This window comes from Helianthus annuus, chromosome 2 (assembly GCF_002127325.2).
Source record: "Helianthus annuus cultivar XRQ/B chromosome 2, HanXRQr2.0-SUNRISE, whole genome shotgun sequence".
Classification (NCBI taxonomy): domain Eukaryota; kingdom Viridiplantae; phylum Streptophyta; class Magnoliopsida; order Asterales; family Asteraceae; genus Helianthus; species Helianthus annuus.
Window position 1 is genome coordinate 120,051,947 of NC_035434.2, and position 16,266 is coordinate 120,068,212.

Sequence of the window (16,266 nt, forward strand, 5' to 3'; positions counted from 1 at the left end):
AAGTTTTTTAGTAAACGAGCCGAGCTTATTTTAACTTGTTATACAAGCCGAGCCCTAACCTAAAAATTAGCTTGTTAAGTAAACGAGCCGAGCCCAAGCTTCACTTATGGAGCTCGAGAGCCTAAACGAGACTACTATTTATATTATTTTTATTTAATATACTAACTAAGATAATAAACGAGCTGAGCTTGAGATTTGAAAACAAAGCTCGAACCGAGCCGAGCTCGAGCTCTCATAAGTTATTCGAGCTCAAGCCTGGTTGAGCTCGGGCTCAGCTCGGCTCGTTTGCACCCCTAGTAGGGTACTCAAAAATTAAAAAGTTTCCCTTTTATTTAATGATACACCTGAAACCGAAAAATTAACAACCAAAATTGTAAACAATCTTTGAGACTAACTTGGAGAATTTAAAAAATACATAAACAAACTAGCTCATATGCTTAAGCTTTGATCTGCAATCCATGATGTGTACAGCTTCAAAACAATGCCTACAACAGCAAATATTTTTTACAGAACCACCTCATGTCATAATCTTGGCATACATACATATATACATACATCCTATTGTATACAATAATCAAGGTATTCAGGCCGAAGTTACAATCATAGAAGCACAAAGTACAACACCAGTCGTTAATCGATCTTCCCAACACAAACGAAATCTAACCCGAATCATGTTGCTTTCTTTCTTCTTGTATGGATTGGAAAATCCGTGCTACAGAAGCAGTTGCTGAGCGTGCATTATGCGGTACAACTCTAATAACCCGAGGGGGGGCCACTGTTTCGACCCGAGATGGTTCAGGACCAGGACTGGAAGCAGGAGGAGAGATTGGGAAAAGAGGAAGGGCGTTTTGGTCTTTTGGTGTATCGCTTTGACTGCTTGCTGTACTGGCTTGGACCTCGGTATCTTTAGAAGCATTTGGAACCGCGTGTCCATTTTTCTCGGGTTGAACGTTGGCTGAGCCTTGGTGTTGCAGGGTGAAGGGGTTGGTTGGCTCGAACCTGGCGGAGGTCGAGACCATTGGGTTAGCCATTTGCATACTGTAGGAAGGGAAGTAACCATGACTAGCCGGAAGCGGAGGAGTAAAAGGGTTAACCCCTGTGGGCCCTTCATAATGAGGATGAGAAGGTGGTGCACAATAGTTTGCCAAATGATTACCAGTCCCAGGCATGGATCCAGGGGGCCCGCAACCACCATAAACCGGGTTCATGAACCCAGAAGCAGGGTACGGTTTGTAAACAAGTCCTTCAGATGGAGACATGACAGGAATCAGCCATTGGGGTCCAGGTGGCGGATTAAAATTCCAAGAGCCCATACTCTGTGTCTGTTCAGATGGTGGCATCGGGTGCCCACCAAACGGTCTGCAATATGTTGTCTGACTACCATTTTGCACAGAAGATAAAGACGCTTTCCCCACCGCATTCTCGGCCGAGAACTCCATGTCACCATTCGGTTTCTCGAGGTCGTTTATGTTCTTAGGCGTATCGGTTAGAACATACTTGATAGGAATTTTCTTGATTGGAGAAACTTTTGGTGGTTTCGGCAGATACGTGTTATCTTCAACCAAAAGCTGAGGCGATCCAGCAATTAGTTTCTGAACCTGTTTTACATAATCAAGTATGAATCATTCTTGTTGGGCTTAGTTAAACAGAATTGAATAAGGGTACAATAACGTATAAAAATAAATATATCAGTAAAAAATGGGTCAAAATCCACCCACAATATAGTATAATAATGTAACTAGTATCCTAAACCATTTTATTTTAAAAAGGGAAGAGAGAATTTCATATATAAGCATGAATAATATGATATTTTCCAAACAAAAATTAATAATATTAAATATATCCATTTTCACATTTATGAACTTTATACCCTCCCCTTAATACTTGGTTTAAGTTTTAGAGAGTTTGTAGTGTAAGAAGATTGAGAAGGGTATAATGGTCATGTTACAGATTTTACTTGATGAAAATGGGAAAATATGAAATTTCAAGTGTTTTTTATGAGTAAATTTGATATTAGTTTTTTTTTTAGTTGAGTAAATATATTATTATGTCACGCCTCGCTTGCGGTATGTGCATATAATGTATACATGTGTGGGCGCTCGGGGGGCAAAAGTGAAAGTGCACTAATTTTAAAGTTATTTTACTAATTTCGTGAAAATAATGTTAAAAGAGGGGGATGGTTAATCATGCATCATGTGGTGGCGTTGATAGCCGAAAGACATGGGAGATTGAGAGTACATGCACTAATTGGTCTTTGTCTTAATTGCCGAGTGTTATGTGTCTTAGGTCCAAGGCTTGATACAAAACTACAATCGAGCCGGAGGTCTCACTGGAGCAGCCTCTCTATTCCTACGTGGTAGACGTAAGGCTGTCTACATCTTACCCTCCTCAGACCCTACCTTTGCTTTGCTATTGGTGGGATTTACTGAGTATGATGATGATAAATATATTATTATGCAAGTTTTGAGGGGGGTATATGAAATTGCCCCAAAAGAATATTTCTAAACACAGGCTATGGTTAACAGCAATATCATGATTATTTTTTACTACTTATGAATATATAGTTAATCATAAACATGAACCGGTTGATATAGACCCAATTTTGAAAATATTAAAGTATAAAGTAGTTATGCGTAAATAAATTTGACACAATAATTGCTTACAAAAAGCACAAAATGTGTTCCGGGTCAACTCAACTGTACCAAAAATTCTCATTTTGACCAGTTATCCAACCAGCTGACCCGCCCACTTCTAAGCAAAATCGTACTTTATTCCAAGCTTGCCACAATTTTGACTTAAGGAATAAACATATGAGAAAAAAGAGTGTAAATGCAGAGGTATTAGTTAAAACCATATAGGACCAAATAGGCAGTTGACTTGACTTACCTTTATCAATCTGTGGAGCTCGAACACTTGAATGGCAAACACTCTTTGTTGGCTGTAAACAAATGGAAAGTAAATGACACAGGCTCAAACACAGACAGTGAACAGTCTGATTACTTAGGAAATTACCGGGCTAATTGCATAAGCAGTAATCAACTTCGGTCCAATTTCAAAATCTTTAAAGTCAAATGACCCGGTAAATTTCAGACGAAGAATCTATTATGGGATAATCAGTTCAAGAACTTCAAAAAAATTACACGAATTCACAAATAAAAAAAAAACTTACTTGACAATAGCTCGTCTTGCCTTCCAAAAATGTTTTTGACCAATAAGCCCCACAACATCATCAGGAGAAATATCAACTCGACAAATCGAATCAACCATCGAATTCTCTGACAGAGCATCCCCATTGGTTGGATCATTAAGGCTTTGCAAACCTTCTTTTTGAGTTTCCCTTGCTGGAACCGAATTATTCTCGTAACCGGTAGCTTTCGATGCCTCATTTACGACACTATCACCCCACAAAGTGGTATCTGCTTGCGAGTCGACTCCTTGATCCCTTAAACTCTTGTCATTTAAAGCATTTCTGTGACTAAAACTTGAAGATTCATTGGTCTCGTTCATTGGAGATTTAATGTTTTGTTGGGGCGGTTGATTTGAGGCGGAAGTATCAAAATCTTGAGAGTTTTCTTTTTGAAACTTATTTTTGTTTTGTTTAGCGTTGTGATTGTTCACCAGACGACCTGAAAAGGCTGCACCAGAAGGGGTGACACCTTCATTTTCTCTATTATGATGAATCGCACTTCGATTTTGACTTGTTCCAGATTGTTGGTCAAAGACTGGGACCGTAAAGTCATCTTCTTCTTGTCTCCTTTTATGTTCTTGTTGCGCACGGTGATTGTGAAAATCAGAATGGCGAGTTTCGGGCTTCCTGGTTGGGTGATTTGAAGAAGATTGTTGAAGTGAAGAAAATGTACCTCTTTCATTCATGGTTGCCTAGAATCATATGAAAACAATAAGTTTATTGGTCATTATCCAAAAAATTTAAAGTTTTCCCGCCATTCGTAGCCATAATGTGATTGTTAACTAGACATAAATGAACACCATATCAACTCGTTCTATATCCCAATACATGCATAATGTAAGATTAATCGATTATCGTCCTTCTAAATTATAATGAAATCACAAACACTTGTCGCATAAAATCTTAAGTTCCAAGTTTCCAACGTCATCAGCTTATTGCCGGATCCACGATTTTCACACAGAATATGTAGCAATATAACAAAATTTAAAGTTTTTAGAGGTATCCATCTCGACTCATTTACTTATGAGATGGGTCGGTTTGGGTTATTTTCTTATCCTCATGGACCAAATAAAAAAAAAATAGTTAAAAAGGGAACAAAATGATCGGAAGTTGCCGAAAGCGTATTGAAATGCGTACAACCTCAGAAATAACTTTATATAATGATTCAAATTATTAGACCATGCGTAGTCGTTGGGGTGCCCCACCCTAGGGCGTTTTGTGCCATGTGGCAGCCCAGTCAGCAATGGGGCATTATTGGGCGTTTTTACAAAAGGGGTGTAGTGGGGATGTGGGGATTATGGGGCATTATGTTTGTAATAAAATAAAATAAAATAACATTTAACAAATCTTATTGGCCAAAAAAAAGGAAGCTCAAATGTGATTGGCCAAGAAATTTCCCCACCAGCGTGATTTATAACACGCCATAACAAAGAAAGGCCAAACACGCTGTTTTCAAACTGTTTTGGGGTGATTCACATGTGCCTACTTGTTACTTTCGTGCTTTTCATGTTTTTTTATCATATACTTGCTATGTTCATTAGTACGTATATAGTACATGATTTCATTATGTTTTGCTATGTATGTTCACTTAGCATGCTAGCACATTAATTTTTATATATTACATTTTGTTGCATTTGTTCATCCAGCATATGGACACATTGTTTTACATTTTGAACTGTTTGAACCGTTGGAATTGATTGAGGCCCTTCGGCGTGATTGGGCGATATTGAGCACAAAAAACGCCCCTTTGGGCAGCCACTACGGGTGGTCTTATAGTATCAATTTGGGTCCTTAAGGTCATTTTGGAGGAATAACTTGCATCAAATACTCAAAACAATATTATCCGTACAAAGTACAAACAAACTAATAGCATCAATTTGGGTCTGCAACATTCCTTTGTACACCTTCTTTTGAAAGTCATTAAGATCAAATATGCTACACCCTACATGTGAAGTTACACACAACACCAAGATTTGCATAGGCAATACATATACGACATGAATCACTTCAAATCAAACCCTAAACTATTTCTTTAACTCACCTGGTTTGAAGATGAGGGCACCCCACCATTGAACCTCTGTGAAGGGATACTAAGCTGTTCATAAAGAGCCATTTTGTTCCTAGGTGGTGCCCTTGGACCTCCTTTTTCTGTGTCATTCACATGAAGCCTTGGAAACATTGGCCCCATAATTTTATCCTCATCTTTCCCTCTTTTCATCCTCACCCCCTTCAAAAATTCAACCACACAATCACAAAAAAAAAAAAAAAAAAAAAAAAAAAAAAAAAAAAACTATAGTTCATATCATTTTCAAAATTGATATTAAAAATTTAAGCTTTTCCATATGATTTTTGTTAAATATATTATAATTCATAACAAGAATAATAGATAGAACAATAATGGAGCAACAATTGCATTTGAAAACCACCAAATCAGACATAAAAATTCAGTAACACAAAAGCAATTAAAATTATACATACTTACAGATCCCAATTTTAACTTGAACAAGAATCAATTCCTCAAGAGCCCTAAAATGTTCCCTTTTTGCTCCAACCAATTGCAGCCAAAATTCTCCCTCAAATTTCAAGATTTCTCCGACCCAGAACAAATCAAAGCAAACCCACTTCTAGATTGCAAAATCAAGAAACCCCAAATAGCAAATTCAGTTTTTTTTCCTACAAAATTAAGAATTTTTGTTGATTGCAGAGGAAAATGGTGTGGGGTGTTGAAGGGTTGTAATTTGGTGAGAATAACATGGGAATTAGCTAAAAATTTAGGGGAAAAGGTCCGATGAAAATTAAGAAATTGCAAAAGTGCAGAGGGAAGGGACCCACAAGTTTGTAGATAGAACAAAATCTTGAAGGTAATTCAGACATAAAATAGCATATATATCTATCCGATGTCATTACAAAAATTTAAATAAAAAAAAAACAATGGGAGTTTAACAGGGATGGGTGCAATAGAATAGGGAAAATTATTCAGAGGTGAAAGTGTAGCCACGTAATCAACATCATATAATATGAGATCGTTATCTTAGAATAATGCTATTAAAATTGTAGAGTGTATATTTTAGCAATGTGTCAATTCGGTTAGAGTTGACGTGAATCTAATCTAATAAATGCTTATATGGTGACATAACTTGACTTTCAATATAAACTTTTGGTTAATTATTTTGGTTCGTAAGTTTCTCTTATTCTTTAAGGGACTTTTCCGATGATTGTGTTAAAAATATAATGCTTAAAACACAAACATGTTAAGAGAATTTGTGGTTCAACATTACTGGACTTGTCATCTTTGGGCTCGTGTTATCGTTGGACTTGTTATGAAAATGGGCCCTGATTAGTTTGTTATTTGCAGTTAGGCTTGTAGTGTTGGGGCTGGTTATAATATTGGTTTGTTATTTTGTTGATAAAGTTGTTGTAACAGTATTCAAGTTCTGGAAGTTTGAGGGGTCAAAGTGAATAAATTGGAGGGCTGCGATTATCTCTCTTCATATTTTTGGACCAAAGTGTAACTTTATATATTTGCACATATAAAAGGCTCTCATCAGTTCACTTGTGTAGATTAACCCCAATTTCTTTTGTCATTCACTTTCATTCATTCGTTCACCTTCAACACATACAGTTTCTTTGTCTGTTCAAGACAGCCATTCCATTCGAGTGCTGATCTGATGTAGATCAGTTGAGGGGCTTGTTCTGCTGATGATCCGATTGTGGTTTCACTATTGTTGAAGATCATGTTGATTTATTCATTTTATATTGTTGAAGATCTTGTGGATCTTCATAAGTTTGGTCTTTCAGTATCCTTTGTTAACCAGTCTAGTATGTTCTGGTCATAGTTGATCCTGTGTTGGATCTTGTTGTTGATATTTCTTTCTATGATCAACTTGTATTTTGTATTTGTTGATTTAGATCTTACATAAGTAAGATCTAGGGTTTGGGGGAGTTTTTTGGTTTGGGTTAAATAATAAAATTTCAGTCGTCGTTTTGTCGCTTCTTTATCGGTTCTGAGTTGTTGATCGACTAGTATTGTTATTTTTTCTTGCAATTTGACATGGTATCAGAGCTATAGCTCTTGATTCTGGTTTTTGTTTTTTTAGTTCCGTTGTGTACTTGTGGTTGTGTCTGTTTTCGGTTTCTGTTTAGATCTGTTCGGTGTTTTTTGTGGTTGCAGGTATAGATCTTGTAAGATTTGTTGGATATTGCAAGAACTGTTGAAGTCTGTTAGGGTTTCTTGCCCGTTGTGTTGATTGGAGTTGTACCTTGGGATCTGTGCTTGGGAGATCTATGAAGACATGCGTTAGTCTCTGAAACCCTAGAAGGTTCAGAGCAAACTAACCGGGTATTTTTTATTGTTGACTGTATCTTATCAGTTTTGGACTGGTATTATTTGGAGTTTTTGTTTGCACCCACTGTAAGATTGTTCCTATCCTTCTTTTTTATTTCTGTTGTTGGTTAGTTGAAGTCGGGGTAGTGAGGACCGGCACCTTTGATCGTTTGATTACTTGTCTATTCTGTGATTACTTGTTCTTTTGTTGCTATTTATTATCTGTTTTTTCCTGTTGATTACTTGTCTATTCATAGTTGTTTTTGTTCTTTGTCTTAGTGTGTGGCTCCTGTATTAAGACCTGTCCAGGCACTATAAGTGATGAACCTGGAATCTGGAAACTGATACAGCTTCGCCTTAGGGTTTTTCTTGTTTGTCTATGCTTTTGTTGTTGGTCTGGTTTGTGAAATTTCTGTTAGTTCAGGTATTTTCTTGAGTATGATTGTATTGTTACAGGCTTGTATGTTAAGCATCTTGTTATATTTTATCATGTAGGTTTGTATTGTTTGTGTAGTAATAAGTTAGTTGAAGGAAAAAAGGTCTCTTGTATTGTTTGTTAGGTTGTTCTAACAATTTTTTTAAGGAATTTTCTATCTTCAGGGGTGTTATATATGAGTTAAACTTGAAGTTTGTTTTTGTTTTTCAAACCACTAAACATGTTTGCTGGAATATGTGTCTATCTGGATTTGTAGTCTAGAGAAGTATGGTTTATAATTGTTTGTTTGGTCCTCATGTCTTAATACTACTTCTATAGGATTTTTTTGTCAAAGTAATACTTTTTACTGTAACTCGTCTGATTGGTTGAACTTCGTGGTTTAGTTTTTTTTTAGTTGTATATTCAAGATCATCCTTGATTTGTGTGACAACCTTATTGTGTTTTTATTATGAGTTGTTGTTTGATTGGAAAAATCTGGTGCTTTGTGTATTCACTAATAAAAAAAAAAACCTTTTAGGTTGTCGCTATGTTGCTTGGTATAGAAGTGTGACAACCGTCAAATTTGCATGCATCCGTACAATTAATTAATATTGATTTATGCTTAATGAATGTGCTTAATTACAACTGATGACGTAACCTGCTTACTGATTTCTATATCATACATACATGTGCATCACATTTCATACTGTCACACTATTTACTACATACAAACTTTGGTGACATACTTGATGCACAAAGCACAGTTAGCACAGTGGGCGGATAACTCAGAAATATACTGACAGTGCCAGTACATAGACAGACAATGTTTTGAGGCCATAATGAGCCAGAGACAGGGTACTACACTAGTATGGAGTGTAGGGAAGTAAGGACCATAAAACTGCGTCACTAGGTGATAGTTTAAGTGTCGGAAAGTGCCTAAAACCCACTAAAAGTGTAGAATTCTGCATATTTCAGCAAAATTCAGCACTTTAACATACTGGTATTATGCAGAAAGTTCACTAAATGGTCCTATATGCTTTCCTAAGTGTCGGGAATTAAAAATATCACAAAAGGGTACTTAAAGAACACTAAACGGAATAACTTAACACTTTAATGAACCGGTATCTAACCGAACAACCGGACATTACCCGAAACACCAAAATTTTACTAGAAACATTGTTTAATTATTTTTGGGACTAGTTATGATCCCCGAATACCCTAACACACTATATAATGTGTCATACACTTAAAACACTAGACTTTTCACTTAACCCCCAACTATTATTCACTTACCATCAAAACTTACACTTGGACCCCCTCCCCCCCCCCCTATATTTTCGGTCACAAGGTGTGGCCCCACTTGTGATCTCCAAAATCTTACAAGATTTTCAATAATCTTCCATATCTAGCAAGATCCTAAATAATCTTCTCTAGATATTGCTTAGATCCTCCTTGGATTTTATGTGATCTTATTAGATACGGTTAAAATTTACATTTACCCCCCCCCCCCTTTGGAACTTACGGTCACAAGGACCCACCAAGATCACCACCATATCACAAAGATTTCATTTCTTTTATTTTATTAGATCTTGCTTGATATAGTGGACATAATATTTAGAAGAAGGATTATAAGTATGGTCATGGATTCTAAAGATCTTCACATTTTATCTTCACAATCTTCACCCCACTCCCTCACTTACTCTATCTCTTCCTCTCTGCCTAGGAGTGCCGCCGCCACCACCACCATTTACAACCACCATTGATCCATCTTCAAGCTCATTTCAAGTGTTAGAAGGTATCTTGTGGAGCTTGGTGCTTGAAGAACCTTCATCCTTTGCTTTTATCATCCATTTTCATCATCTTTTTCTCTAGTGATCTTCCCTAGCCTTTGAGCTAGTTGTAAGCTTCTTGTTACAAGTTTTTACTTCTTATTTTGTTGGTTAAAAAGATATATATTGTTATGAATCACAAGAACACTAAAAGAACATAAACAAGAATCATAAACATAAGCGTACATATGATGATTTATGGATGAAATGAGGTTGTTAAATACATACATGGCACTTGATTGTTATTTACTTGAATTATGATGATGATCACCATAAGGAGCTTGCTAAATTGTGATTAAACACATGATTTAGCAAGTTAGAGGATGATTATGTGTTAACCCAAGAAGATCATCCTCACTTATAAACATGAACTTGAAAATAAAATTATTTCTTGAAAAATAGTAAACAAAGTGAGCTAGTAATTTTGCAAATCTAAGATTTATGAATAAATTTCCAAGAAAATCAAGTTCAAAATATGATTTTTAGTAGAACTTGATTCTTACATAAATGTACATTGCTTTTGGTGATAAAATGAGTGTAAGAACACTTTATTTACAAGAAGAGTTCAAAAGAACAATTTTTGTAAAATATGTTTACAAGTTGTAAACACCTAAAATTTTCAAGAAGCAAGTTTATTAAGAAATAAACACACTTTAAGGGGGTAACTAAGTCTAATGAACATGTTACCAAGTTACTACGAGTTTTGTGAAAGTTCATGTTCATATTGTTATATACATTGTATAGTTTTTGCACTTGGGAAGTGTAGTTTGATTATTGATTGTTGGGTAGATTTTTAAAAAGAAAATGACATGCTTTAATAGCATGGACACCTCCGTTTTTAGGGGAAACTATGGCGAAATTTTCTAAAAATATAAACACTTAGAAATTATTTTCTAACAAGTGTTTACAAATATGTATTAAACTTTGTTTTTCAAAATAAACTTCGCCATAGGTTTTGTTACAAAAATACAAAGTGTCGGAGGTTGGTTTTCGTAAATAAAAATGGATAAATATATATTTAGAATATATATATTTTATAATAAGACGCTTGTGTGAATATTTGTACGAATTGTGAACTAGTTATAGTGTTTTGGGGTAAAATAATATATCTTAACAAAATACCATGGGAATTACAACTCCACAACAATACCAAAACTCTCACGGAAGAAATATTTAAGTTACACACTTAATATTGTGAAGCCAAACGATAAAACGTTACTTATGTAATATTCCGGAAAATACTCGTACAACTATCATTTTCGGTAAATATTATTTTGGGAAACAAAAGAAGTGAAAATATATTATTTTGGGAAAATATATATATTTTGGGAATACATTATTTTTGACAAATAAATTATATTTTTAGTGAGACTTAAAAATATACTATTTTGGAACTACAATATACATGTACAAATACCCCCATCCTTGGGAAGGAAATACTTGAGGAGTATTGTTACAAAATATCGTTTAACAAATTATTCCAAAACTAAATATAATTTAAAGTTAAAATAATTATTATTTTAGCATATAATTATAACTTGGAATAATATTGGGAACATAAAAGGAACGTAACTCAAACACGTAAATACTAAAACAAGGCACGACCCGTCCGTCTAATAGACATCAGTACATTGTAGGTAGTCGTGTTTGCCGAAGGGATTTGAGTTACAATTGTGAAGATGCAATACAGTGAGTTCATGCTCCCCCTTTTCTCTTAACTGTTTTCAGTTTTATACTTCGGGGGTGAAATACATGTTACGATTACTACCAACATTTTATACATGGTATGGTTAGCTAAGGAGGGTTACTACTAGATCGTGTGAATGAGTAGGGCGATTAAGACCATCAATCCTCGATGTAGGACCGAGGGGCATGAGTGATAGATCTATTTGGGTGTAGCGAGCCCCACCCCTAAGTCCGCTGAGTGGACCACGTGGTGACTATGTCTTACAGCCGGAAACCCAGTGGGAAATTTGCTAGGTTTGAGTCTTCCTGCATAAATTCACACATACCATTGGCTTTGCAACCCAGTGGTGATCTCTTTTTCCTTATTGCTACATACCAGGGACTTACATACATACTTACAACGTTTCAAAGGTTTATACATACACACAAACGAACACATGAACTCGCTCAACTTTTGTTGATGCTTTTCAAACTACATGTACTTCAGGGAATTTGTAAAGTGGATCTGGCGGGCGTTGGAAGTTTTTATGCTGCGTTAAGAATAAAGATGTCATCCATGGTCTTTGAGTTTGGTTAGTGTGTCTTATTCCTGGACGAGACACGTCTTCCAAACCTTGGTGTTATTCATTAACTTTTTGACAAGTCTTTAATGAACTCATAATCAATTTGTAAGATTTGTAAAACTTGAATCTGAAGTCTATGTTTTAAAACGATGTTGTTATGTTTTATACTTATGTAATGGATGGCAAACCTATGGTTTTATCATATAGTTGATGTTATGATTGAATGCAATGATATTAAGAAAGTCACACCATAATCATGCTTCCGCAAAAGTCAGGGTGTGACAGCTTGGTATCAGAGCTTCGATCGTAGCGAACTAGGATTCATTCTCGAGTCTAGACTACGATCAATAGGGCTCTCACGAAAACGCTTTTACAAACATGTTTTCATTGCATACACAAAACGCCCAGATCCAGGGAACAAACATTTTTACAAACAAAAGGCACAAATACACATTCCAAAATTTACGTCTATAATTCAGTCTTAGAGACTGAGGGAGGTTCAGTCTTAGAGACTGAGGGAAGGTTGGTCTAAGAGACTAGGGAGTCAGTCTTAGAGACTGGGGAAACTTGGTCTTAGAGACCAGGGATTCAGTCTTAGAGGCTGGAGAGGATCAGTCTTAGAGACTGGGGAGGTTCAGCCTTAGAGGCTGGGGAGGTTCAGCCTTAGAGGCTGGGGAGGTTCAGTCTTAGAGACTGGGGAAGTTTAGTCTGAGAGACTGGGTGTTTTAGTCTTAGAGACTGGGTGTTTTAGTCTAAGAGACTGGATGTTTTAGTCTGAGAGACTAGGTGTTTTAGTCTGAGAGACTGGTTGGTTAGTCTGGGAGACTGGGAAGGATAGAAAGTTTCATGAAGAATAATGTGAATACATGACTACATGATAAATTACTTTGTTTGCATGCGCTAATGGTTAGTGATTACTATGGATATACGTGTTATGACTATTATGTACCGACACACATGTCACCTTGATTAGAAAGCGAGCTGTCAGACATTGATAACCCTACGACCACCGCCACAGATAATGGGATTACATCTGTGCCGGAAATATTTTCGTCAAACACTAAGAGTGGTCCTGATATGCTGACCAAGGACGAGGGCGACTTTTAACAGACCGCGCTACCAGATTGTGGTGATAATTTACCCTTGCTGATGGCTTCTCTGACAAGAATCCTCTTGTCACTCTTGTTTCAGTCCATGACCACTTCATCACTAGTCATCCCGATGGTGAACACACCATGGCTCCGATCCTCGACAATGCGCCTTTGTAGACATTCCTTCTGAAGGTTGGCTACTCAACAAATAATTGATGATGACTTTGACGTATTATTGATGATACTTCTGATAACGCCCATGATGAAGGGAAGATAGACGAAAACGTTGTTACTAAATTCACGTCTGGAGGCCCCTGTCAGCAAGCTATCCTCTGATTCTAATATGCACTCGATTTTAGACTCCTTTGAGTCTGTGACATCTGCAGCCTTACAGACGGCCGGATTACAGCTTTCTACTACTGACACAGACGACGACGACATGACTGCTACACTATCACATGCTCGAGGCACACACCGTTACTCGACCCAGAGCCTGCTCCTAAGCCAGCTCCTGTTCCTTTTGGGTCAGCTTGATGTTGCACCTACTGATCCTGCACCCTTGATTGATCATAACCCTGTTTCTTTTTGGTTTACCAGACATTGCACCCCTTATATCTGACCCAGTACTTGCACCTGACGATCTCCTTATTGGTTGAGACGTTTGCTTTTGCACCCGCAACTGCTGATGTTGCTCCTTCTCTCTTATGGAGACCAATGTCACACCCCCAAAATCCACCTGCGGATAACACCCGCTTCGGGGGCGTGACTGACCAGGATCCAGCCACCAATTTTACTGAATAATTAAAATTGATAACAAAAGTAATACTTACTAACCATAAGATTAGCAAATATCAAGTTCAGAGTTTAAGGTTTTAAGTTCAAACAGTTAATAAGTAGCGGAAGCATAAGTAAGGCAGTTTAAACAAGTTCATAGTTCAAAATAAGGTAACACCCAACACAAGGGTGGACAGACACTACTCGTTCCCAAGCAGCAAGCTCCTTCGTCACTGGTTACCTGCAAAGCATGCAGTAAGGGGTCAACAATGATGCTGAGTGAGTTCACTAGTTGTCCAGTTTTAATTACCAAAAACTTGTTTCACCAGTTAATTTATCCGTTTATACATGCCATGGGGAGCTACCCCAAAAGTTAGCGACTAAACTGCTTTTCCAATACCGAACACTAGGTAACCGTTGCGTTTCCGCAGGATGCCCCGATGTCAATGTTCTATCATCATTGACGGATGCCTGAGTACATTAGTTCACGACCGATCCCAAACCAGGGCACGGTGTGAGGCTGGTAAACACCTAAATAGCGCTATCAACTAATAACCCGTTCGCCTGGCCCCGGCGACTAATCGGTATTATGTAGTAGGGACTTGAGTGATAGAGTTTCGTTTAGTGCCGTTAGTTGCAATCCGTATAAACAGTAATTAACCAAAAGGTTTCCCAATACTAGGGAAGGAAAAGTAAGTTTGTTCCCAATAACTAGGGAAGGTATGTAAATGGTATCCCCTTTTACCAGGGGATGGGGTTGTTTTAGTCTCGTGTCCCAAACCACCGGGACGCATGCTTTTAAGTTGTGAACTCACCTTGGGTTGCTCGGTAGATATAGGTTACTTGGTCAAACACGCTGGTCACCACGTCCTAACATGGTTACCGGTATAGGTCAGGTTCGGTTATACAAGCATTTACGTAAAACACATACTGGCACGTAGCATACATACAAATAAACAGTCGCGGGGTTATTGGGCCGGCCTAAACAATTAAGCAGTCAACAGCAACACATAATCCAGTCAACAGATAGCCCAAGTTAAACACATATTGGCCCAATAACCAAAATGGACAGCCCACTCGCAACCAGGCGGTCTCGAGTCGCAACCAGGTGGTCTCGGCTTGTCATGTTGTGGTTGCGAGTCGCAACCGTGGTCTCGAGTTGTCACGTTGTGGTTGCGAGTCGCAACCGTCGTAGTCTCGAGTCGTATCGTGTGGTTTCGAGTTGTCACGCTTTGGTTGCGAGTCGCAACGGCGTGGTCTCGAGTTGTAATGCCGTGGTTGCGAGTCGCAACGGTGTGGTTGCGAGTCGGAAGCTGTCCCTTTCATGTACACGTGATGATGCAGATGTAACAGTCCAATTTGTACCAAGTAATCAGGCCCAAATCGGGCAACAGCCAATGAGGTTTCACAAACAACTTTGCCTAATCTGAATATTAGTAAACTTAGATCAAACTTTGCCATTTTTGAATCTTCAAACCACATTCAACAAGTTCATCCTATATTCATAGTTTTCTAGGGTTTTCTCCTTAACAAAATCATACATTTTGGACCGAAAATCACCTATTTCTAACAAGATTATTATGCAAGAACAAGTAAAACATACACTTTATGACCTAGAACATAGTTTTGGTTGACCATAAGCATTCTTTAAACCATTATTCTATAGCCATTATGAACATGTTATCAAGCTTCATACATAAGGGTTTTCACATATAGTCAATCTTCACAAATCATACTAAAAGTCATGCATACAAATTTTAACTAACCATTTCTTAGTTTATGAACATTTTATTTATCAAACATTCAAAGCATCTTCCACAAAATAGGACACTAACCGGTTAGAAGAAGAAGCCGAAAACAAGGAAAGGAACCGAGAAAGTAGAGTGTCCGAATGGTGATCTTGACCGAGTTTCTTGTCCGAAATCCTTGAGCTTGGACCGAGATTTTGGAGAAGGAAAGTGGTGTTTGTTGAGGGTTTTCTAGTTGAGAGAGAAATAGGAGAAGTGTGGGTATGTTGTGTAGCAAATGAGGGAAATAAGGAGAAGGTTGGGATTTATACAAGGGGGTTTTCGGGTTGGGCTTGGGGTTTCGGCCCAAACCGGTTACGGCTCAAAGGCCCACTCGAGACCGAGTGGCCCACTCGCAACCGAGTGGTTGCGAGTCGTGGTCTCGGGTCGTGGTTTCGGCTCTCATATATATATATATATGTACTACATATATACAACACGTAATATGCAAAAAGGATCACGTTTTCATTTAATAATATTTATATACAAAAATATTACAAGGTGTTCGTTCGGAAAAACCTAGAGTGTCACATTATCCCCAAGTTTTAAGAACTTTCGTCCCGAAAGTTAAGGCAGCCACTGCCAAGCTAGCGTGTTTCAACGGGGTGTC

The 16,266-nt window shown here is 37.5% G+C and overlaps 1 protein-coding gene across 2 annotated transcripts; it reads right to left on the bottom strand.

The window, feature by feature from the left end:
- Nucleotides 1-412: 412 nt before the first annotated feature.
- On the bottom strand, nucleotides 413-6,089 carry LOC110921674 (protein EARLY FLOWERING 3). Of its 2 annotated transcripts, none has more exons than XM_022166022.2 (5): nucleotides 5,670-6,089; nucleotides 5,229-5,414; nucleotides 3,170-3,879; nucleotides 2,887-2,938; nucleotides 413-1,598 (listed from the first exon to the last, which is right to left on the bottom strand). In XM_022166022.2, exons 2-5 carry the CDS (start codon nucleotides 5,403-5,405, stop codon nucleotides 660-662), a joined length of 1,878 nt encoding a protein of 625 aa, XP_022021714.1. In that variant the 5' UTR covers nucleotides 5,406-5,414; nucleotides 5,670-6,089; the 3' UTR covers nucleotides 413-659. The 2 variants fall into 2 exon arrangements, with proteins under 2 accessions (XP_022021714.1, XP_022021723.1); XM_022166031.2 differs by having other exon boundaries at nucleotides 5,666-6,084.
- Nucleotides 6,090-16,266: the final 10,177 nt, after the last annotated feature.

Coding starts and splice junctions, on each gene's coding strand:
- LOC110921674 (XM_022166022.2), bottom strand. CDS start 5,405: ATGAAAAGAGGGAAAGATGAGGATAAAATTATGGGGCCAATGTTTCCA. Junction 3,880..5,228: donor TGCCCTCATCTTCAAACCAG/GTGAGTTAAAGA, acceptor ATATGATTCTAG/GCAACCATGAATGAAAGAGG. Junction 1,599..2,886: donor AGCTCCACAGATTGATAAAG/GTAAGTCAAGTC, acceptor TATGTAAAACAG/GTTCAGAAACTAATTGCTGG.